At 45.6% G+C, this 25,803-nt stretch overlaps 1 protein-coding gene across 1 annotated transcript; it reads right to left on the bottom strand.

Moving 5' to 3' along the window:
* Positions 1 to 433: 433 nt before the first annotated feature.
* CXCL12 (C-X-C motif chemokine ligand 12) lies at positions 434 to 18,222 on the bottom strand. Its single transcript, XM_064430775.1, has 4 exons — positions 18,090 to 18,222; positions 13,057 to 13,174; positions 9,652 to 9,738; positions 434 to 4,337 (listed from the first exon to the last, which is right to left on the bottom strand). The coding sequence occupies exons 1-4, from the start codon at positions 18,148 to 18,150 to the stop codon at positions 4,322 to 4,324; spliced, it is 282 nt and encodes a 93-aa protein (XP_064286845.1). The 5' UTR covers positions 18,151 to 18,222; the 3' UTR covers positions 434 to 4,321.
* Positions 18,223 to 25,803: the final 7,581 nt, after the last annotated feature.

A 25,803-nucleotide genomic window follows, 5' to 3' on the forward strand; every position in this document is an offset into this window, starting at 1 on the left:
TCCCCCTCATGCTTTCAGAGAAACCTTCATCCCCCCCTCAGCACAGATGATGATGATAGTGGCATCTCTGTTACTGGAACAAAACCAGCTCACTGCTCTCAGTTCCACTGGAGTCTAACTGCTGCAGGAGACAAGTTTGGGGAAGAAAATAGTAAAAAATAATAATAATTAAAAAAGAAGTTTGGGTTTCTGTTTTGGGAGCAAATGGCTAAGGGTTTCCTTTTGAAGATGGCACATTTCAATCTGCTAAGCTGCTGCTCCCTGGCAGACCCATGGGCCCTTCACCTCAGGTTCCCTGCAGAGAGTCTGGGCATTGGGGCTATGTGGAGGCATCCTTGAAACTGGACACAAACTACATCTGAATGTTTTTCTGAGTGAAGATTATAGTTGCTTGTTTGTAAGGAGAAAAAAAAAAAAAGAATCAAGCAAAAACTTTATTCAGACATATATTTTTATTAAGAAAATTTTAAGTGCATACACATTTTTGTGAGAAATTACAATATAAAAGTGTTTCTTTTCAAAATTTTCTATGAAAGGAGTAATTTCAAAAGCATAATATAACTCCTCCATAAAAGCTGCCTTACAGGAACACAATTACAAAACCCTTTTCACATTATTTGGGAAGATACTTCTTTTTACTTAATAAAAATATAAAGTACAGTATTTACCACATTCTGACAACACTGAGTTATAAGGAATGAAAGATGGGAGGTTCATGCAGCCATTTTATCATGATACATGTTTTCTTCTCTGTGGCAACCAAAGTTTCACGTTTTCAGACAATGATTATCTTGGTGGGATGTTGATTAAGGAAAAAAAATCAAATTTTAGGTGATAAGTTCACAAAAAACCTTGACTGCTATAAATCACATCACTCAAAACAAGTTGCCAGAGAAAAGGACCTTTTAGAGGCTAATAAAGGGAAACTGGGAACAAAAACTCCTATAGGAACTGCATTTTCAACAAAATGTGTATATTTAACTTTGAAAAAAAATTTCATTGCAAAATAAACAGTCAGTCACCTTTGCTCAAACACCTTAATCAAAAACACATCAAAGTCACCCTTCATTTCATTCTTCCTCAGGCAGAATTCAGATAAGATATTCATACACAAAAGTATAAAGCTAGTATAAATAAAAAATGGACACAGCAATAAATACCATCTACTCTTAAAACTGGGATTTGACAGCTGCACATTGAAAATACCCACATGATGATTTCACATTCATGGAAGCTGCTTTTTCAGCATGGTTCAGTGTTATCTCTTGTCCCTCCTGTTCACATGTGGTCCTTACCTCACTCCCATCTCCTCACGCTTCCTTCCCCTGACTCTGTCTTTGGTCAACAGTTTAAGGCAGGAGGGAAAACCAGGTGCTCTCCCCAGGTGAAATGCTGCCAGTGCTGCTTCTCAGCCTGCTCTGGTCGTGGCATGAATGGGACAAACTTGTGGTGCACTGGGGCAGCCCAGACACTGATCCCTCTGGTGCACAGAGTGAGGCTGCTCTCCACAGTGCATCATGCAAATAAAGCCAGGCTAACAGCAAAGCTTCCCACTCAAGGTTGAATTTGGTCTAAAGCAAGAGAAAGCTTTTAAAAGTTCTCACTTCAGTCTCTGGCCAGGTCTGTGTCACCTGTGCATTCATGCTGTGCTCAACCTAACCCACGTGAGGGAGGGTCACGCTGCTGGCCCCTGAGAGCAGCCCCGTGCCCAGGGTGGTCTCAAATACAGATGTGAAGAGAAGGGAAGCATCAGCAGCACAGAGGTGTCAGGGCCCAGTCTCTGTGTGGGCTGGGGCAGACAGCCCCCAAAGCACCACACAAACACCTGGCTCTACACGCTCCCTTGCCTTCCATGGAGTGCATTTTCCTCCTGCTGTGACTCATGCGTTTGTCCCAGGAACAAATGCCCTTGCTTTAGCAGAGTCTAGCCCTGCAGCCCCTAGAGGAAAAGGCTGACAGGAGCTCCCCTTTCCTGCAGTACTACACTACCTGGCTGTACCATCCAGAGCAGGGTGCCTGGGCTTGGCAGGGGTGTTTCAGCAGTGCCCATCTCAGTGCTCCTGTTAATGAGGACTGCAGCAGAGCACGGGCAGGGCTGTGCAGTCACATCTACCTAGCCCACCTTCTCACCAGAATGCCAAAGTTTCCGCTGGAAACAAAACTATCATGGCCCCTATCATCATGAGCAGGGCATGCTGCTGAATCAAAAACAGAGGATTATTTAATTCTCCATTTACTGCAATGGGAATCAATCAGACCTCAGGCTGTCCTTTGACAGAAGTTATGTGTGAAGGCTGCGCTTTCCTGGGTGACGTTTTCTGAGTCATTCTTGGCTTGGACACGCACATGTCCACCTCTGGCAAACCACTGGCAAATGCAGGTGCATGTGTGGGATGGGGAATGGAGCCTAGGATATCAAATACATGGAAAAAACTCCATTTTTCTCCTACAATTTCTTTCTTTCTTTCCCCTTCCAGGAGAGAATCTGATCCTACTAATATTAAATGAAAACTCCAATCTCATCAAGTACAGTGGTACCAGACCTTTCAAAACACAGACACAATATACTTAAAGCACCAGGCTGGTAACGATAACAAAAGGAATGTCAAAATCACAAACACAAATATTTTAGGCACAGCAGTTTCTTTCTGCTTTAAAGCAAATGAGGTGAGGTGTTCCCAGCTGAAGGCCTCTCTGCAATAGCCCTGTTTTGCAGAAAGGAAAAGACAAGATTTTTACCTGAATCCACATGGAAATAATGGAGTCCCTGGATAGCCAAAGCACCTCTTTGGCACTAAAGATGCCTCCCACAAAAAGGAGTGTGAAACTCTCCTCTCAGTGTTCCTGACACAGGCTGCAGGGAAGATTTCTTTTGAATCAACCAGCTTAAAAAAGACAATCTTACAACAATTTTTTGCTCACAATACAAACACAGATACATACAAACACAAGCATTGTGCTGCAAAAATGTGCTTCCCCCCAGATCTCAGTGCACAGCATGACATGATTGTTGCAGTGCTGCAGATGTCTTTCCATACCATGTAGCAGAGATTGTGTATACAGGAAGGAATAAGGAGAAAGAAACTTCTGGCTTAGGGGGTCGGTGCAAGGAGTGGTGCCTGTCCCAGGCTGTGCTTTGCAAAGGGAATTCCAGAGGCTATCCTGTTCACCAGCAAACCCATGATAGCTGGTGGACTGGGAGTGTTGGCCTTCATTTCCACACCTGTAAAACACCTCTCCTTCCACAAACTGCACAGATCCCCTCTTGCCCCAGGCATCACTTTTCTCCAAGATGTGGCCAGATATCCTCTTCTGGGTATCTCCAGAGAAATCAGGGATGTGATTGCCCTCAGGCAGTTCATCCTCGGTGAAGGGTGAATAAATCTCAGCTTACTTCAGTGCAAACCCAGGCAGGCAAGCTGAAGTCACCTCCTGTGGATGGGTGGGAGATGCCTGGTGCATGGCAGCATAGCTGACTCCTCCAGCAACTCTCAACACGATCGTGTGGTCAGAGATTTAACAGCCCATTCCTTTTTTTTTGCTAAATTTATCATCAGAAGCACAGGAACATAGGAAATGCCAGATAACATCAGAACTGTGTTGTGGCTCCTATCACACACAACTACTACAAACCAAGTATTAGCACCTTGCAGTACCAGATGTGCATTGATCCAGCTGCTCACAGCTGTCAGCAAGGGTTCTGATCTTCAGAGAAGGGCTTTAGCCCTATAGCCAAAATAGATAGCCAGATATTTACCCAAAATATCTGTAAATGCCACTCAGGGTAATGTTGTCTATTGTCATCACTCTGATGCTTTTGAGCCTTCCTATGTTCTTGGCCTCTATGACTTCTGGAGGCAAGGAGTTCCACCTCTACTTACACAACATCATTGCACTGTACAGTTCATGTCCTTCTAGGTTTAAAACTCCAGGAGACTTGCATGAACCAAAAGAAAGTTAAATAAAGCAGGACCTCTATACAACAAAGGAAATAAAATATCATATAACAGGGTTAGTTTGGTATCTGCCCCCAGTGCTAGGTAATAAACCAACCTGTATAAATTCATATTTTTCTCAAATAGTTACATCTTACTATATAAAAATAGCACTATGAAAGCGAGCCAATTTGTGCAAGGGAAAAAAAAAACCCAAACAAAAAAACCCCATCAAAAATAACCAAGAAAAAAACCTTTGGAAATGCGTGAAGCGTTGCTTTTGTGCTGCATGTTAGCAGTGAAATGTATTCATTCCCTAATACTGGTTATCTGCTCTCTGGGTCCTACAGTAAGAAATCCTGTAGACGGCTTACAATGCTTGCCTCTTACATCTTGAACCTCCTGTTGATGAAGAAGAAAGTGAAACACTATTAAGGTTTATTTCAGTTGCAAAAGCTTTGCTACCAGGCCTAGTCAAACAGCAAATCTGTGTCTGGCCTAACCCAAAGGCAGCCCCTCCAACCAGTAATTGCTGGCATTTTGGGAGAAGTTCTCCACAAGGAGCTACTGGGACCCAGCAGGGCAAACCCAGCAATAAGTGTTATTTTGGGCAGGTTGTGCTCATCAGTTAGTAAGGTGTTCAGAACTAATATAGTAGGAAGGCTGACTAGAAAGCTTATTCTGGACTTGAAAGCCAGAGCAGAGAATTGTTGGTGGGCAAAGAAACTTGGCAAAAAATACAGCAGGGAAAGGAGAGATTACTCATTTGTGAGCAGCCCCAGTAGCAGAGCAAGTGGCCCTGGGAATGCCTCCTCTATCTGCTCCTATCCCACATCTCTGATGGAGATCATGGACTGCAGCTCCAGAGCGTGCCAGGTCTCTGTGAGGATGGAGGAACGTAGAGGGCAGCCCATGCTCTGCTCCTGTTTGGCTTCCACCATGGGGTGGCTGGAGAGTAGAGGCAGCCAATGTTCTGCCAACCAAGAGCCACCCCTGAGCCTTCCTGCCCTGGCACCTCACCTGGTGTGAGCAGCTGGGGACCACAGCAGAGCTTGTGGCGACCAGCTGCCCAGTGAAGGTGAGGTGACAGGCAGGCACTGCACAGTAAGCCTGTGAGGCCTGGAGGGCTGAGGTAGGAGCTCAGGTGGGGTGCAGACAAATGGAGTGCCCCATGCTCATGTGAGCATGGTACCCAGGAGAGTGTGGGTTAGGCATCACAGCAAAGTGCAAGTGTCTTGTGTGTGTGGCTCACCCAGAACAAGGAGCCAATTTGTGCTGGTGGCTCCAGGTTTTGTCTGAAGTGACCCCTATTCCTACTCCAGGCTGGTCGGCCTTTTGCAACCTAGATGAGGTCACTGAGTTACAAGTGTCAGAGGGTAAACACCTTCAAAAACTGATTCTATTATTCAAAAACTGATGTCTCAGCACGTCTTGACAAAAACCTCTTCCAATGCCTGCTGGACAACAAGGGCTCTGTGCCCACAGCTAGAGACTGTGACTCCCAGTAAAGGCAGTCTCAGAAAACTCATCTAGGCACAAAGACAATGACTAAACCATGAGGAAAACTTCTCTTCTGAAGATATCTTTTCCAATATCCCACAGCAGTAACCTTTGGTGCAGAAAGGCAGGACAAACCACCCTTGTGAGTAAGAAAAACCTGGGACATCCAGAGCATTGGCATATACAGCACCGTTCTCTGGGACTTGCCTAGCATCTCCCATAGGAAAGGCATCAACCAATCACCCATGCACCACATCATGTTGTCACCACGTGGTGCTGCATTTCTCATTAGAAAACACCAGTGGCAAATTCACAGCTGTTAAGAGTATAACTCTGTCAGTTTGATACTGGAGCTAAAATAAATAGGGCTCCCAAACCCTTACCCTGTTTTTGACTTTGCTTTGGGTTTATTTTGGTCTATTTGTGTGTCCATTTTCCCATTTGTAAAATGGGGAAAATCATCCCACATCTGTTGTAGCTAAGTTTTCCCCCTGTTTTGAAAGTTTCATCTATATAATATTCTTTTGCTGGAAGGGGAGAGATGTTATCCTCAACAAATATGGGGGGAAATGGGGATCTGGATAGACTAATATATTTGCCCAAGGTCCCATAACATGGTCAGTGGAAGAGCAGGGACTTCAACCTGAGGTGTCCCAGCTCAGAAACTAATGCCTCCTACCATTCTTTCTCCCTGGAGACTTTAGTGGTGTTGCACGGGAAGGGCAGAGTGGGCCCCGTTTCTTCTGTTGCTTTTTTTTATGAGTGCGATGACGTGGTCTAAATTAAAAGAAAAATACAAAAAAAGACTGCCATAAATTATCCATATACAAAGGCCTCGTTCACATTTATCCTACGGCCCCTTCATATCTTGCTGGCAGGGTGCAATGTAACATCCCCTTTCATATAACCTCTGTCTGAGATAAATGCCAGACAAGTGAAAGTGTCCTGATGGAAGAACATTTGCAAACCCTGAGGCCAGAACAACCCTTTTACCCAAAATGCCAAAGCCTCCTCAAATGCCTTCCAGAACTTCTCAGTCAGGAGCCTCACCTTCCAAAAAGTTCCCCCTGAGGTACAGAGGAAGCAGAGGGGGAGCTGGATTTCTGGCTTCCCACCCAGTATTCCTGCTGACATCAGCAAGAACCAGTGGCTACTCCGAGGGGGTTTAAGGCATTTGGTGCCTTAAAACAAGGCTGTAAAAATAATCACCCACATTGTCCCCCTTTGTGTGGGGCCTTGACCCAGCACATGCTTGGTGGAATACTGGGAGGCTGTTCTTCTGGCATCTTGTATTTCAACTGTTACTTACAAATTAGGTTAGAAATTAGGAAGAGCTGCCACACCAGGGTTTGGAAGGCAGCAGCAGAGCTTGGCTGCCAACACAGCCAGCCCTACACATTCAGAGTTTCTTTTCCTTTCTCCCAGCTGGCTTAATGGAAAGATTTTTCCCATGTGACTTTATCTTCTCCAGATCCATCCAATCTCTTCTGCATGTCTGCAGTAGCCACTGAGCTTAATGGACTCCAGCATCTTGAAGCGAGGGAAGCTCTGAAGTGGGACTATATTAACATGACAGGGGATGAATGTTGAATGATGTTGGCCACAGCAGCTGCACAATGATTTTTAAAGCCAGTTAAGGAATTTGGATTCCTGACAGCCTGAATGTGTTTTACTGATGTCTCATGTGTAAATTACATGGAGATGTGATGAATATAAAGCAATAATAAATGCTAAGCAGAATTAGTGAGCAAAATAATTCCCTAGTAAAAACCATTTCTGGTTTCATATTTAACTGCATTGGACTGCTATTTTAAGAACTTTTCCTTGCCCTTAGCTGCAGATTATAACACTGAAGATATTTTCATATTGAAGTACTGGTATAGATTAAGATGTCTTCACAGTTTGGATTCTATTTAAGCAATTACAAGAGCCCTTTCTACAAAACGTATTGATTTTATTCCAGAAAAATAAATTCCCATGTACAATTGGGTTTTCATAACATGAAACAATTAGCCATTTTATTGCTAGTGCATATAGGGTAATGTCACATTTCATACAATTTCGGTACAAGTGAAAAAATATAATATATGGCTGATTGAAACTGATAGCTACATTAACATTTATAGATCTATATAGATTCATTTTACAAGCTGTTAGTAGTTTAGAGGGATATCGGTGTTTTAAACTACCAACATTCATATGGCTCCAATTCAAATATATGAATTGTTTGATGCGCTATAAATATATTCCAAAGTACATTTCATTGAAGAAGTCAAAGCTGTGCACTAAAATATATCAAAAACATGCCTTGTGAAAATGCTACAGACAGAGCCCTGGCTGTCTGTGGAGCATGAAAATGCCACTGGTGATAGCATTGCTAGTTGGAAAATGAACACAATGCCATGATTACAGGATTAGGTGATGGAGATATATGCTTTCTGTCATCTTATTTCATAATAGAGCTGGGACCAAATTCTCTCTTGTTACTCAATATAAACCAGGATGAATCCACCAAACTGGCAGAATTGCTTCTGTATTAGCATTTGGTAAACAAAACCCAGAATCTGGCTGGAGATCAGGCAGACTCCCTGGTTTCAGTAGAGCTGGTCTCAGATCTTCACTAGTGGTAGTGAGAGCAGAACAGGTTGAAGCTGAGTTGCTCGCCTAAGTCAGACACGCACATTATCATATTTGCCCAACCTTGCAGATATCTAAAACTCCTCCTAAGTCTCAGGTTGGGGATGATGGCAAACAGAAACTGAAGCAGGTTTTCTCAGTTTGTAAAACCAAGTGGCTCAGGTCCCTGGGATATTCAGCATGGGCCACATCCTGCTCTTAAGGTTCAGTCATACCTAAACCCAAAGCCATTCTGGCAGCATTAACCTGGATTACCACTGCAGAGAATTTGTCCAGAGGACAAAAGGGCTGAGTGCTGGCAGCAAAGAAGGCACTGAGCATCAGATGAGATGGGAGGAGCTGTCAGGGCTGGAATCACATTGACTTATTTAGCTGGCTTCCTTCCTTCTTCCTCCTCACTCTTGGCCCCACTGCAGTCCCCAAAAGGGACACATGGAGGAATCTCTCTGCTTCTGGTGGCATTTTCCCCCTTGCTTATTGTGAAAACACAGGGGGACAAAGAATTTTTTTCTTTTTTTAACTCTGATCCTTGTTTGGCAGATGCATTTACAAAGGAAACAGTGGAGACCATTCAGGTACCTGTGCCCCTCATCTGCCCTGGGGCCTTATCTTCCCCAATAATACATTGTTTTTGCAATTGATTGGATTCCAGCCCTGCCTTCACCCTACAGATGCAAGGGGGACAAGGTTCAGCAGGGTTACAGCGCAGTTACTGTGGCGTGGGAGTGTGATGGCAAGGGTGGCAGGGGTACTGAGTGCACAGGTAGGCTAGCTGGCCAAAATGTTGCTGCTGGATCAACCTCAGCCCAGGGCTCTGGGCAAGCAAGGGAATGCTTTGTACCATCAGTTGGTATGTACCATCTTTCAGTGCTGGAAGGCTGGAACCCTCCCCTGCAGCTCAGCACAAAAATGTGCTCGGTGCTGCTCTTCTCTGCGCAACATGGCACAGAGATGGGCTGAGTCCACCTCAAAGTAGACATGATCAACCATTTTCAAAGGGAATAAAGACAGATTTAAAAGGTCTGAATTTGCCAAGTGTGGCTGCTTTTCCCCTGGTATTGTGGGAAAGACTTATTCATGGTGGATCATCGTGCCTTGGCCAACATTAATAGCATTCCACACTGGGCAGCAGAGAAACAATTTTTAGCACCAAGGACCCCAAGGCCTCAGCTGCCTGTGCAAGCAGACACCCAGTGTAACATGGAGAAGGGGCTCCAAAGACACCGGAATTATATAGATTCTGAAGTAATTGTAGTTTGGCTGGGGAAGAAAGGACATTAAAAGGAGAATTTTCCTTGGGAGAACAGCTTTTTTTTGAAGAGGATGAGTTCGGGACCCCAAAACATACTCATTAGCACAATTTTTGCCTCAAACCCTGGCAAAATTCTTAGTTTAACATCTAGGATATATTAGAAATTGTTGTTTCAATACAAATTATGTCAACTCCAAACCCTTCTTTGAAACAGTATCTGATTCCACAAGTGTGTACTTTGTCCACATGATAAAAGCCAGCCCTTAATGTTCTACCCTTTAATAATTCAGGATGTTAGCTGTTAAGTCCATTTGTCTCTTGCCTTACTTGTTTAAAGCTTTCTCCAGATATTCCTGGATCCACTTTAACTTGGGATCAATGCACACTTGCTTGCTGTTGCTCTTGAGCCTTGCACTGCCAAAGGAGAAAAGTCAGAGTCAGTCTGGTGTGCAAATTCCTCAGCCCCCACCCCCACTTATTTTCCTTGGGTGCCAGTGCTGCTTTTGGTTAACCTATGAAGAGGATGAGTTATTTCTCCCATCCTTGACCTCCCTCACCCATTATAAATGTCCCTGGCTTGGAAACCATCTGTCTCCTTTGGCAGGCTCTCGAGGTCTGTACTGGGAATCACGTGAGAGTGCAACAGACACAAAATTTTAATCTAAGACTTCCAATTCATACCTGGACTGTGAACAAGCTCACTGCCAACAACAGAAAAATTTCATTTGGAAATACTGACATGGTGAATTTAGGTAATTTTTGCAAGTAATTGACTAAGAACGGCTTTTAAATTCAACCCAAAACTGAAGTTTCACATGTTTTGAGGAAAGACACCTCATGGTCATTCTGAAAGGGTGTGGTCACTTGTTAGCTTTTTGTTTTACACAATACTGAATTAACAGGTTGCAGGGAGGAAGACAACTGAAAGTGCCATAGTGCCAGAGGCAAGTTTCCCCTCATGTATTCATTCAGCATTTCGAACCAAAGACAGAAACCTCCTGAGGGGTTTCTCCTGGGTATCCAAGCTGCACTTCCCACAGCAAACTTTCTAGCTAATTTGAATTCTCTGTGAATTTGACACTTGGGCTCTCAGAATCTTTCATTCAGAAACAGAACAAATAGCTTTTCATCAACAGGTTTCACCCTCCAGGGATCTCAGGACCTCGAAAGAGCTGTTATCTCCCACATTCCCTGCAGCACCCTGCCTCTGCCCCAGCCGCTCCAAAATTTCCCTCTTAACAGCCTGCCTGCCTTGGGAAAGTGCAGAGAACAGCAATTTTATGGAAGTGCCCATATGAATAAGTTCAGTACTTGTTTAAACATTTGCTGGATGGAAGCCATAATGTTCCTCCCTTTATAAAACGAAATCTGCAGAATATAAAACGATGGTGTAAGAAATAAGAGGTCAAAAAGGCTCCTTGGTCTGAAGTTATGCAACAACACAGTTGTAACATAAACACATCAAGGATCCGTCTTGCAACCCCTGAGCCAGCACAGAGATGAATGGGCCTGATTCATATTTCCCTTACAGCAGTGCCAAGCTGGAGCATTTCCAGTTAAGTGATACCAACAGTGTGTAAAAATGGATTTGCTGATGTTAGCAATGCCTGGGAATTCTTAGGCTGACCTCACAGGGTACAGAAGCAAAAGCACACGTAACCAGTCTCCAGCCACATCCAACACAATTTCTCTCACCTAATACTGAGACACTGATTTCTTCAGACATTCATTTCTGAGCCTGTCAGCCCCTGTTCCATGTGCAAGGAAGAGACGTAAGAAATTGTATGGAGTGTTTCTTTAACCTGAACTGGTTTAGGTGCCTGCTTGCTAAAAATGCTCATTTCCCTGTACTGAAAAGCAAGGAATTTAGTGTGGACTTTGTAGAAGTAGACATTGACAGAGGAGTTCACTGGATTTGGAGAGATGAGTTCCAAGAGAAAAACCTTCTCTTAGGCTTTTTGTTCAAATACAACTGCCCTTAACCAAAAAGGAAAATATACTTATGAAAAAACAAACAAACACGAAACGAAAACCTAAACCAAAACAAAAAAATCCCAAACAATAAGGGATTGTTTCTAGCAACTGTATGTTTCACTTAGTTCTCTGTTCCTGAAAATGGCAGCTTTTAATCTATTTACGCCTTTGTTGTTTAATGCTTAAAATGAATCAAGATGAGAAATGCATGTGTTAGTTTTGATTGATTTAATCTCCTATTTTGATAAAGACTTAGTTTGAAGTCACGTTTCAAGGGTATTTGGAGGGATGTATTAAGTATCTTACTTGTCAAAGTAACAAAAACAGGGTTTGTGTACCCCATGCAAACACATTTGGGTCAGGAATGGGCAAGAACATGAGATGTTTCTGTTTCTGCATTTCATGCTCTTATTTATCTCTAATTACTATAATCCCATGTTAAGATATAAATATATACTCTACTCTGTCTTAAATGCTGTCATTTTCTTGAAACTACTCCAGAAAATTCCAAATCATCTAAAAAGCCTTAGCACTGGGATTCTTATGACATCACTGACAGCCCCAGAGCACAAATCCATGCACTAGTGCATGCTTGCTGCCAAAATTGTTTGTAGGTAGAGATGGGAGTTAGTCACAGCTGGTTTTTCCATTTTTCTGAAAGAAAATTATTTCTCAGCTGAGGCTTACATTTTTCTCGCTGTCCTCCACCAAATCCTAAGGCAGAAGCACATGATAAAATGTGTATGATGCACACAGAGTGGTTTAAGACAGAAAAAAACCCCATACTAATAAAAATCGGTTCATGAATGTATACATTTTCACATGCATTCCTGAGCAATCTTGTGAAACCACATCAGTTTTCTGAGTGCAATAAAATTTTGAATGACAAAAATTGATTTTTACAGCATTTGAGTTGCAAGAGGAAGGGCTTAATATATGGGTCAAAGAAAGAACCAGTAATGGGATCACTGCACAGAAACCAAACCTAGGGCTTGACACCCTCTTATAGAGGTTAAAAGAAGTTGAGAGTAGTAAGATTCCCTTGCAATGAAAAGATGAATGCTGGGTTGTTTTTTTTTGGTTTTTTTTTTTCCTTCAGAAGGTTTTTAATTTTGAGAGGGGGTCACCCATGAAGAAGAGAATAAAAAAGACCTTCCTAAAACATACACACACAAATCTATAAAGACAAACACAAAAAATCCCAATGCTTCCTGAAAATGACAGCTGCTTTTCCAGATAAAAGCGGCTATTTTCCATTGGGAGCCCATTTTTCTGTTCTGCTGCAGTTTACTCAGTCCCTGCCTGGCAAGCATCCCTAGATTAAGCCATCACATTTCTAGGGTCTGTACCTCCTGCAGAGGATACATGAAACACAGGAATTCCTTTTGCTTGTCTAGCTCCACTCCATGGAGAAGTGACCCATTAGAAGACTCAGACCACTATGAAGTTTTGACCCAAGGTGTGAAGCTCCACATCCAATGCACAGCCTGTCTGACATTCCTGCTCACATACCCACGGGGGAACAGCACATGGGATCACACAGTAATAGGGAGAGAACACAGCTGGGAAACAACAGCTGGGCTCCTTTACGTGGGGTAAAGCAGGGTCCAGCTGTCTCTGACACAGGCGTGAAGAGATGAACTGGGATTCACGGCAGGAGGCAGACTGAAATTCAACCATCAGAGCAGGCACCAGCTCTGTGACCCTTCTTTTTGACACCCCAGATTTGCACCCAGCTGAAAAGAGCAAGAGACTTACACAATCTGAAGTGAGCAGTTGGGTGTGGAGAGGATTTTGAGGTGCTTAATATTGGCTCTTGCCACGTTGCTCTCGTAGAATCGACAGGGACATCGGTAAGTCAGGCTGACGGGTTTCTCTGCGGGACAAAGGGAGGGAAAGGACAAGGTTAGCCCTTGCTCCGGTCAGCAGCACAGATACACCGTCAGGGCTCACAGCATCAGGGCTCACAGCAAGAAACGCCCTCCAAATATGCAGGTGGGAAAAAAAAGCAGCAGAAAAGCTGTAGCTTTGGGAGAGCATTTGCCCACAGCTCAGAGCACAATCCTTTCAGCTCAGCGCCCAGCCTTTCAACAAGGGCGCGTGGGATTTTGGAAGACAAAAGAAGAGGGAGAGAAAATGGAGATAAGTAAAATCGAAGAGATTAGAATAAGGAGCCGCGCCATTGTACAGGGATGCTCCCCGTAATTAGACAAGATAAAGACCAAAAGAGGGGGCACTTGTCCTCGGTGTTGTTCTACTCAAACGATTTTGACCCGAGGCCAAATTAGAAGGTAGCCAGAAGAAAGAGATGAATTCCAGGGAGCTCAGATCAAAACGGCTCGGCTCAGGTGCAGGCTTTTCACAGGGGACTTAGTGGCTGCAGAAAAGCTCTGGTTTTGCAGGCGTTCCCAGGGCCCAGCTGACCTTTCCCCACCGCAGCCAGCCCTGACTCCCAGCAGAGGTACCCGCACAAGAAGGTGCGGCTCAGAGATGCGACATCCCAGCGGCTTCACATAAGACACCCGGAGTCTTTTGAATTTCTAGCCTGCAGCTAAGTAAGGCGATCGAGGAGACAGTTTTCAGCCGGGGCATCCTCAATACACTATTCAGGGGCCACCAGACTGGATGAGAGTTCTGTCACTGGCATCACTAGGAACAAAATTAAGTTTAACCCCTTAGGCTAAAAATCTGCCGTGTATATGCATGCAGGACTGAGAAAAGCAGCCTGGCGCCCACCACAGCCTCTGCTGCCCCGTTTCTCTACGGGACAACTTAATTACTGGCAATCAAGTGCACCTAAGTAAGGTCTTCAGCCGGACTGTAAGTTTGAAAGCTCCATGCACAATAAAACACAAGCACAGAAGCCTTGCCTGGAAGTCTTAGAGATGCCTAAGATTTTAAAAAATTCCCCAGTGGAGCAGTTTTCAGCCTCTGGGAGGAATCAAATTCGTACACCTAACCCTTAAAATCTGGCTCATGCTGTAGATGGTCAGATCTATATCTGGCAGGGCTTGAGATCCCATATGGCAATCTGCCATCCTGTTTGTTTAGCCACATAGGAATACTTCCAGCATCGAAACCCAGGTCCCTTTCAAGGCAAATGGGGAGATAAAGAGGCGGGAAGGGCTTGAAATTCCCAAACAGCTGTCTAAGAAGGTGAGAAAAGAGACAGGTTTTCAAGTGCAGCAGATCTACATATATTGCACATTTATCAGTGCCTGTCTCTAGCACGATAACCACAGACAACAGGGTGAAATTGGCCCGTCCTGAGGAGGGAAGCCCCTTTTTTTCCGGTGTCTCTACCAAGAGATGAGGCAGAATCAGATCCCAGAGGAAAGGAATCAATCAGTGGGAATAGAGCTTCTCCCGATTCACACCAGAATCTGTACTATAAATTGAAAAAATTGAAGGACTTTTCTATCAGTTTTCTGCCACCGCAAACAGTGATTCCGTCTATGGGTTAATAATCTGCAGGGGGAGGAGGATGAAGGGCCACAGAGTGAGCCTCGAGAACATGGATTAGACTGCCTAGTGCTAATGTGGAAAGCAGTGAGGAAGGCATTAGGATTTCCCACTGCAAATCTGTGCCTGATAGCTACACATCTGTGAATTTGTATTGGAAAGGGAGGCTGAAACTGAATACAGCCATACAACTCAGCACAGCTGCAGTGCTAGTGTCTCTGCAAGCTTGTCCCAACCAAGTTTAAGCCAGCTTTAACTTAAACAACATGCAAGAGATGAACTGTTCAGATCCATGATTTGATAATGCAATCCTGTCCTCTCTCAGACTCGAGGTGGGATTTTCAATCCCTTACCATTTGAAATCAGGAGCAGAGAAAGTTTAACCATGACTAAACATGTCTGTAAGTCCCAAAGTTGTTTCCTGCCCAAGAAAAGGCATCTAGCACAGCAAGGAAGAGGGGAAGCCCCAGTATCAGTGTGCTGTTGCCCCAGCATGCAGTGGAATGACAGATCCCCTCCCAGCACAAGAATCCCTTTGGTATCTCTGTGTGCCTTTCTTGGTGATCAGGAGCAGGCACTGAGCACCAGGGAGCTGCACCCACTGGGTCAGCTCTCTGTATCCCCAACAGGGACTCAGTGACTCCTGCCACTGCTCCCTGTCTTGCCGTGCTATCTATCAACAAGGCTCAAAACCAGGGAAAACTGGTGCATGTGGCACCTTCCAACACATGAACCTCTATCTTCCCAAAGCAGGAGAGGGAAGGGGCCATTTGGAGGCTGTAATTTAGGAAGAGAACATTTCTGGTCTTCCTCTGAGGCTGACAAATGCATTTCTTATCTCTTTTCAAAATGTGAAACGTTGTTGCATGTACATTAGAGCTGATTAAGCTGATTAATTAATCTACCAATTTGTACTGCGCGTTCTCTGACATCTACCAAACACCGAGCACAAGCCGAAGACATTCTCTCAGTACAACAAATTAGTATAATCTGTTAATTGCCTTATTGCATGAAAACATATAACTGATGGCACACAAAGCTTTTGAGACCTTTATCTGTCTGGCACATTTGGTTAAAATGGACGAATAGAGTCAAAAGTTACAGAACAGCCAGATGCTAGTTTGACATCTCAATGTCATTCCTTCAACCTAATTTTACTTAGACAAAAAGAGAACATCTCTTTTAGACTCGACTAGAAGTTTGTGGTTTGGAATTTTTTAAAGAATAAACAGTTTTATTGTTTTCCAACTCAAGCTGAGTTTTGTTAGCTCTGAACACCTACTTTTGCTGACAAATTCTCTCTAGAGACAAAGCACACACAAAGGGCTCTCACAGAGTGGCCACTTGTCAGTGCTGGACAATACCTATTTCACCCCACAGGGATCCGCTTCTCTTTACCCACACTGAAACGGGACAGTAAGGGAAGAAGTCAGTTGCCAGCTCTGCTGCAGTTATCAGTAACATGCTGTGTGGACTAGGAAGCTCTGGATGCTTGAATAGAGAGGGAAGCTATATCCAGGAAAGCAGGCTGGACATAAACAGACAAAACATTCAAGGAAATAATTTTACTTCTGTTCAGCCTAGGGTGTATTTGTCATTATCAGGAGATGATTGATAACTTTTTAAGTGTAGAACAGCTCCATTTCCCTGGAAAGCAAAGCTGGGATAGACAGACACAGCTTTACCAGGTAACTAAGAGGAATTCAGATCTCACCTACTCCCCAGCACAGGGCAGTCCTGCGAACCCTCATCTGGATCAGGGCTGAGAGCACTTCATGACATGCAAAGTACGCAAAAACCTCCACTCTTAAAAGATGGTGGGGTCACTTTCCTTACAGTAGTTTCTCTCCAGCCCTTGTGAGCTATCTCCTTCCTCAGGTAGCCAGGTCCCCACACGCTTATCCCGACACACGCTTATCCCGCTGCCAGCAGAGAGCAGCGGCCCTGGGGGCGAGCCGAGGGGCAGCTGGGCAGCTCTGCCCGCCTCCCAGCCCTGAGCAAAGGCTGCCAGCAGGAGGTAAGGGGGAGGAGAGCCCCTGTCCCGTCCTCCCTTCAGACCTGCACTCGCCTCCAGAGGCGAGAGAAGCCCGCTCAGGCTCGCAGGCACCGGCGGCCCCAGCCGCTGGCAGCTGGTGACATTGGCAGCCGGGGGCTGGAGCTGGCACTGCCACCCGTGGTGCCCGGCTCTGCCATCGCTACCTGCCGCTCTCGCTGCCCGCAGCCCCGGGGGGGTGGCTACGGAAGGAGGAGGGGCTGCAGCCCACCTGCCCGGGACTTGGGAGCCTCCCCAGGGCAGCGCTGGCTCCGTGCTCCAGCTGGACAGGGCTGCTGCGCGGAAAGACACCGGGAAATGTTCGGGGAAAACTAAAACTAACTCTCTCAAGCTAAACAAGGAGGGCACCGGAGGGCATCCTCTACCTCCCTGAAGAGGGAACACCCACGTTTCGTGGCCATAACGGGAGAAGAGAATGGGAGCGGAGGTTTGGAAATACAGACAGAGGACATTCGACGAGGGGACAAGAGATGGCAAATCTCTGCCAGCCGCAGGAGGCGCGTCCGGAGGATGCCCAGATGTTGCGGGCAGAACCCCCGCCCCTCCCGGAGCCCCGGGGCACAGGGCTCCCCGCGACACGCGGGGCAAGAAGCGCGGGTGTCAGCTGTCTCCGGGGCTGTCCGAACACGGAGGCTTCCACAGAGCACAGCTGGCAAAGCAAGCGGGGCAGCTGTAGCTGCCGCCGGGCTCCGGGCGCGACACGCGGGACGGGCGGGCTGTGAGACGGGCGGGTGGGACTGCGCCCCCAGACCTCCCGTCACGGCAGCTCCCTGCGCCCCCCAACCTCCCCGTGCGCCGCTAAATTCCTGCCGTGACCGCTTTGGCACAGCTCTGCCCTGATTGAGGAAAGATAGATCACGGCAGGGGACAGGAGAGGTACCGAGCAACCGCCTGTTTCTAATTCCTTGTAGCTTTTAGGGTTGGGGTTTTTTTGTTAGAGGGAAAGTCGATACGCATATTTAGCGGCCAAACCACCTCCCTGCAGACCGAGCGCTGTTGAAAATCTTCCCCCAGACGACTTCAATCTGGGGAGAGTTTGGCAGAGAGGACCGCTTTGGCCAGCATTTTGAAAAAAGCCAGGGAGGGATGGAGGAGAGGGAGGAACGGGAGCCTGCCTGCTTCCAGCTTTGCACAGCCATCGCTTTGGCTCACCAGACGCATCTGAGCCGCGGCCGGAGCCCGAGCCGGGAGAGGGGTGCAGCTGCGGGGAGAGAGGGGAAGAGCGGGGATTTCTGCGGGACCATCGCTCCCGGCCGGGCTCCCGCAGCTCACTTACCCTCCGAGAGGGAGATGACGGCCAGGGCGAAGGCGAGCAGCGCCAGGGCGCGGAGGTCCATGCTGGGGCTGGAGACGGCGGGCAGGCGCTGCTCTGCTCTGCTCTGCTCTGCCCGGCTCGGCTCTGCTCTGCTCGGCTCGGCTCGGCTCTGCTCTGCTCTGCTCTGCTTTGCTCTGCTCTGCTCTGTTCCTCTCTGCTCCGCTCGTCCCGGCGGCCGCGGCGCTCTGCTGGCGGCCCCTCCGCCCCTCCCGCTATAGAGGGGCCGGGGGCGGGGGGAGGAGAGCCAGGGGGAGTAGCTAGACTGTGATTTATTGCCCGTGGCATGTTATTACATCCTTCCTCTGCTAAAAATGGTTGGAAAGAAACCAAAAAGAGCGAGGGCTTCTCGCTTCGCTCCGTCAGCCTCTCGCCAGGCGCAGTCTGTCCCCCCAGCTCCGCGCTCCGAGCCCCCGCGGGGGCTGCGGCGCTGACCGCGGTATCACCGCCACCCATCCAGCCCCAGCCGGGGAAAGAAAGTTGTTTCCTCACCAAACTGTGCCACCCCGGCACAGCGGCTCCTGAAGCAGAGCTTCTGGAGCCCGGATAGCGGTATGGGACGCATCCCTTAAGTGTTCACACCGGGGAGAGAAGAAAACTTCCCCTTCACTCACGTGGGCTCAGATTTAGGTTTACACTGGCGCCCTGGGCATCGCGTACAGCGCCTCGCACGAAGAATCTTCGCAGAACTTTATGTGGGTATTTGAGGAGAGAAAAGGCAGAGGGAGAGAGAGGTTTTCATTTTTTGCCTCTTCGTGTTTGGCCCTAAACACCACCTCTTCCCTATTGATTATTAAATCAACCCAGCAGTACATTTGCTGCCAACATTCCACTTCCTTTGTATTGCAGATGCCACTGGACTCCCTGGCACCTCGGCTGAAAGCCCCGGTTGCCCTGCAGAGCTCAGAGGGGTGTCACTTGCCCTCAGCTATTACAGCATTGTCAAGTGTAAATAACTTAAGCATGTCCTCGATGTCTGCAGCCCAAGCCCACAGGACCCTGTTTGTTGCTATTAAAAATTTAAAATAAACATCGAAGCTTTGACTGAATTTGGACTCCTCTCGTCTGCATTTATTACAGGCACCTTCGGCTGGGCCAGGTCGAGTGGGTACAGATAATCCTTGTGTGGAGGTGCTTAAAGGACAGGGTCACGATGCTACCAAAAGCACCAGCATGGTTGTCTTGCACTCTGGGTGCCTGCTAATTCTCTCAGCCACAGACCACAAGGCTGGACACAGGAGTCCAAACGTCGCATCTTGCTAACCTGTGGCAGTTTCACTGAGAAAAATTGTTTCTAAAGGCCAGGAGAAATGCTTGCAGTGATGCTTAGTGATGAACAGGATCCCTACCTGACAAAGACACACATCCAACTCCCTAAATGTAGTTATTTGTATTTCTTAGTGCCTTCTTACCAAAGAACACTGAATTTGTTTAGGCTGATTTTGCTCCCAGATCCCCTCTTTTCTTTTAGCTAAGGAAGCACAGTAGTGCACGAACTTGATGCACTGAAAGGACCAATAACTGTAACCAGCGCTGTGAGCCTGGCTACTGCTGCCGTGACAGTTGTGACAGTCTGCAGGGATGGGAGAAGCTCATCGTAATTGCAAACACTGCTAGGAGTGCTGCTGTCCCCCCAAGTGCTCCCACTGGCACACGAGGACATCCACACTGCACTTAGCAGAGACACTGTTATGTCCACACCACACTTAGAGTCACAATTACTTGGAGTAATAACACTTAAACACAGCATGTCTTTGCTGCTGCCATTGCCACAGAGAGGAACATCTCAAGGATCTAATCAAAGAGACTGGATAAACGTGGAATGAAATCAGAGCCAAATCTTTGTAGCAGTCTCCCCCATGGCATCCCGAGACATGCAGGCGTGTTCTAACTGGAGGTAAAAACTAGTTGGGTTCTAGGAAATGTCTGCACAGACCTTCGGAGCTGAATCAAAGAGTCACAGCACGCAGATGAAAGGGCTCCCTCTACACCTCGGGATAGCTGAGTAAACCAGCAACAAGGCAGGAGGATGCCTCGGTCCCCCTGCGCCTCGTCTGTCCTCCCCTCCGCCACAGGCGCCTCTGCATGCGAGATCAGGGGACAGCAGGAGCGGACACCGCACCCGGCACCATCCCTGCACAGCCTCCCGACTCCCCGCAGCCAGCGCGGGAGGAGGATCCCGGCGGGGCAGGGAAGGGGTCCAGGTGCTTGGTAAAGTCCCCGGAGCCTGGCGGATCCGCCGCCCCGCCGTGCTGACCCAGCGGGGCTCCGCGCCCTGTGTGCCTGCCCGGGGCGCTCCCCACCGGGCAGAGCGGACCGCGGGGTTGTTCCGGCAGGGCCGCCTCCGGAGCAGCACAGGCCGTGTCCCGGCCGTGTCCCCGGGCGGAGGGGAGGTACGGAGTGCGGGGACAGCGAGGGACAGCGAGGGGCAGCGAGGGACGGAGCCCGCACCGCCCCAGCCCGCACCGGCGCTGCCTGCCCGCTCCGCTCCGTCACCCTGCTCCTGCGTGAAGAAGAGGTCTCCAGGCAGCAATCGAGCTCTTCTGAACGAACTCCGAGCGATTTTCATGAACGACGACTTTTGGTTTTTCTTCCCGTCAAGCAGAAGCTGCTGCCTAGGATACAACAATTTACGAGCTTAAGGTTTAAGCAGCATAAAGTAACAAAACAAAACATCAAAACCACTTCTCAATGTGAGTCTCGTGGTTTACCCCCGCCCCAAACTAGAACTAGGAACTCAGGGAGATCTGAACGAATTGAACATTTAAAAGAAAAGTCAAATTACTTGCCAAGTGTTAAATTCCTTGAAAAGTTTGTTTCAACTTAATGTTAACTCCCACAGAATTGGACCAGTGTTTATCTGAATGCTCAAAAAATCCAGCCTACACCCCTCAATGATCTGGGTGGCTGAATATCTCCCTCTCCCCCTTTTCCCCCTAAACAGCTGCAGCCAGAACTTCTTAATAGCCAGTAAATTCAATCTTTTATCTGAATGCTAACAAAGAAAGGATGAATTCAGAAACCTTAAATAGACCTACTGTTGACTTCAACACAGCTTGACACAGCCTTTTTTAATAATAAAATAGTCCCAATTTTTAGTGAGTTTGTATCAAATTACATTTCCTCTTAAATGAGGAGATGGCAACATTTCTGTTACTTATAATTTTAGACTGGCATAACACAGCAATGAAATCATTATCTGAAGCTGTTTTAAACTCCCGTAGATTATGTCTAAAACAAGCCATTTCTGGCCAGCACAACGAAGAAATTTTTGTGTGAGTCAAGAATTAAATTGAATGTCCTCAGGTTGGAAAATAGTAACCTTGTTTTCACCTTGTTCTCACTAATGCAATTTCACTGAGATCTTCCTTAAAGTTTCCTGGACTTATTTTCTCTACCTAAATGCACCACTTTTTCGGATGGCCACAGTGTTCACACAGAATCTGTATTTAAGTGGAATTAAGATAAACAGTGCATCCCAACAATTTCAAGTAAAATACATTACAATACATTACTTTGGGTTCTAGAGTTAAGGAAAATTACATTTAGAAATCTGTATTTATTAGGTTGTTGGATTGCACAATAAAGATACAAAATCAACCTTATTTCTCTGTTTGGGCATCTACTATCCCACACAATAATGACTACAGCAGTTTAGTCTCATCTCTAGATGCAGATTTTTTTTTCCAAGATTATGTTTTTTTAAGCATGTTTATACAGCTTATTTCCTTATTGTATGATACCCTGACAGGAAGGAAAGATGCTAAAATGTTAAAATTGATATTAGCTAGTGCATTCTATCCTTAGTGTGCAGAGTTAAGAATACTTGGAGATTTTATGTGCTTCAATATTTCTATGCATCTATATTATTTCGTGACTTAACACTGAAATTCTTTATAATATTAAAAAAATTAAAATCAAAAAACAAAAAAAAAACCCTACAAAATCAACCCAACCAAACCAATGCATCCATATAAAATTCTTCCTTTAGTTACTAAATGACCTTAACTTACTTTCATCTTACTGTCATTTTTGTTTTGCTTAAGAATTCTTTTTCTTAAATAGCAGTCTTACTCTTGCAGCATTCCTACAGAATGTTTTTCCCCCAAGACTATTAATCAGGTGAAAGCTTGAAGACTTTGTCATCTTGCTGCACATTCAAGCAACAGCTAGAAAAGGACAACTGTAGTGTGGGTTGGAGATCTTTTTTGACTCCTGTCTTTGACCTTCTCCTTTCAAGTGTTACAACTATTTTCCCTTCTTATTGCCATGGCAGGATTCCAAAATCATCCTTTACAAAGATCCTGTGGCAAACAGGACTTAGAGCAATTAAGTATTTTCAGCAGACCAGTATAAACTAAGAGAAGTCATTTGTTGGATTTGTCTGTAGGAAGAAAAAACAATTTCCCCAAACAACCAGATTTCAGATAGAATTGCAAGAGATCTGTTCTCATAGTAGTAAAATAGCCTCCAACATTAATGTACACAGACATATCCATAATGTATGTTGGCCCTGAAAGATTCCTTGGAGGGCAGAGGGAGAGATCAAATAGAGGTCAAGTGAGTAACTGTTTATAGATGGTTAACTAGAATGACAGAGAACTGTGGTAGCTGCTTTTGTTGCAGTATTTAAAAGTTTAGGCTTGCTTCCCTGGGAGTTTTGCGTGTGATTTCAGTGGATATGAAATCAGCCCTTAAGGGCAGACTCCATCTCTTCTTTTATCCCAGCAGAGTACATCCCAGCTTGGTCTAACCTTTCATGAAGAAACTCAAAACGTGATAAATTTTGCTTGGGTTTAAGTTTTGTTATGAACGTAGCTCTTGGCCTCGCTGCAAGGAGTTTCCTGAAAGCTTGGGGTAAAGCAGAGCCAAGTTTGCCGTGCTCTGCCTCTCCCTCTGAGCACCAAGCTGACACCAGGGAGGGGGTTTTATTCCAAGAGTGCTTCAAACTGTGTGGCTTTGCTTGGTTTTCGCTTGGACTGTTCAGGTTCACTGAGCTTGCAGGCCACTGCAAGGAACCTGGACCTCAGCAGTAAAGGTCCTCTATTCCCAGCAAGAGGAGGTACCTGGGAGGTCTGGCCAGGGCCGAGCTCAGCTCTGCCTTTACACTCTCTCCATGGGAAAGTGATGCACAGACAACCAGAGCATTAGAAGTGAAACGGTTTAAGAGTCTGCAGGGAAAAGATTTAGCCCAGTGTTCAGGTCAGAATGGTCAGGGTCCTTGCAACACCCATCTCATTTCTTTCAGGCTTTCATTTGACTAGTATGAGTCACGTGCCTCTTGGGATTTTTTTTCCCCTTCTGTTACTATTTGCTTTTAATCTAAGATAGGCATGAACAAAACACCACAAACCAAATATCTATAGACTTTGGGGATTTTCAGACTCTGAAACAAACTTCCCAGCTGCATTCTTCCTCAACAAAGACCAGGCTTTTGTCTATATTAACAACTTGCGAGGTGAATATAAGAACAGATCTACAGAGCAAAGCAGTCATTCCATTTCATTTTAAGGGTTTGGGTTTTTTTGTTTTTTGTTTTTTTTTTTTTTTTTTTTTTAAGTCTAGCTGTAGTCTTGCCCTAAGAACTGAATTGCTATTTAGCAAGAGGATTGTGTGCTCTTCTGGAGGTAATTTTACGACTTTTTTTGCATCCTAAAACAATTTTCTTCACACATTCAGAGACAGCTCCGCGATGCAAAGCGAACAGGGATGGGGCTTCAGGAAGTCCAGGCCAGAGGCAGCTCCCGGATCCCTGTTAAAAGCCAAGGGCAGGTGCGGGCCCGGAGCCGCGGCAGCCGCTGCGCAGCGCGGGCCCCTCCCGGCCGCGGCTCCTGGGGGCCCTCTAGTGCCGGGAGAGCGCTCCGGCCGGGAAACACCGCCGCAGCCCCGCCTCGCACCGGCTTGCCAGAGCCTGCTGCTGGCTCCTTTTCTTTCTCTCTATATTTTTATTATTTTTCCTTTTTTTTCTTCTTTTTCTTTCCCTTTTCCTTTCCCCCCTTTTTCTTAACCTCTTCATTTCTGCAAATATTCAGGAAAAATCAGAAAATTGGAATTTTTATGAATGCCTTTTAATAATTTATAATTTAAAAAAAATTCCATTCTTGTAGTGTTGCTTTGCAAAAGTCCTAGAGCAAATTAAAACCCTGAATATAGTCATCTTGGGCAAGAGGAACCACAGAGTTACATCACATAAAATACAAGGATAACCACAGAGCCACATCATATAAAAGCCCAGAGTAATAGGTAAGATAAAAACTGAGCAAAGAAAAAAAGGATGTGTGAGGAAAAGGCTAGTGTGCTATGTGCCCAGAGCCAGGCATTAGGGCCTGGGCAGCATATTCAGGAAATACCTGCCTGCTGATGATAAATTAAATCTAGTTTAGAGATTTGTTTCTGGGCTGTGGGCATGTTTATTATTCTCACACTGAAGCAAGATCCAACAAATGGTTTGTTTGTGGCGATGGAAACATTTCATTTGCTGGAACTGTTCTGACATTCATTGTGTAAAGTTGCCAGATGGCAAAAATGTTTCGTTTGCAATAAACAATCATTAACATCACTTAAGATACATGTCACTCACACAAGAACATGTGTCTTTCAGGTCCAGGCCTAACTTACAACCAATAGCTGAGGTTTTCAGCTTTTTTTTTTTTTTTTTTTTTTTTTTTTCATAACTGCAGTTTTCAAAGCCAGCTCCTAAACCTTTGCTCACTTAGAGGGAAACACTCAGCCAGAAATGAGGCCCTGAAGGACACACCCATGACCTGCCACTCCTCCAGCATGCTAGCAGAAATATCAGCTAGTCATTTCTCCTCCTTTGAGCAGCTCTGGTCTTGTGGCTGTAGCTACTCTTCCTCTTTCTACTTCAGCATTTTGGGTTAGAATACGTGTTTCAGGAGATTATCACCATTCCTACCAAAACACTGAGGGAGTAAGACCAGTTGGTACTCCTACAGTATCATTCAACATAATGGATCCCCAGCTGCTTATAAAACTTCAACCTTCCACAAAGAGCATCAGAGTTGTTCAATTACCAGACATGGAGAAGTACAGTAAAGCCATCTAGCCCTTTTTTCTCACAGTGCAGGGTTGTTTCTGATTGAAGATTTATTGCCATTGTGTTCAGTTGGTGCTTAAAAGTTTTTAGAGATTCAGCTTCTATTTCTTCCCTCAGGAGGTCTTTCTACAGTCCAATATGCCTTACCATCAGAAGTCTTTCCTTCCTAATGTCTCTACTTTTAAATCCTCTCTTCTGGAGTGTAAAAAATCTATTTATGCTAATTTACTACTTTACAATATTCCTCTCTGGAGATGGTTTCTGTTTCCTCTTTGACCCACACAACCAAATGATAAATGTCCATGTTATTTCATTCTCCTATACAGAGTCCTAAAAATGTTGCTCTTGTTGTTGCTCTATCTCAGTTCACAAAAAGGCACTGAGATTTGCTGCTGTGTAGATGGTTTTATACTTTTAAGCTTTTGTGGCTTTGTTAGCTCACCAAAAGCAGCTTGCATGCCATTTTCAACCTGGAACAGACCGTATAGGTAAGGCATTCACACAGACTGAATTTCATGTCAACAAATTTAGCCATGATATTAATTGACCAGACTGAAACACAAATGTGCAAACAGCAAACATTCGAAAAAAACATCCGTGTAGGGTTTGTAATCTCATTTT

This window comes from Passer domesticus, chromosome 8, assembly GCF_036417665.1.
Source record: "Passer domesticus isolate bPasDom1 chromosome 8, bPasDom1.hap1, whole genome shotgun sequence".
Lineage (NCBI taxonomy): Eukaryota > Metazoa > Chordata > Aves > Passeriformes > Passeridae > Passer > Passer domesticus.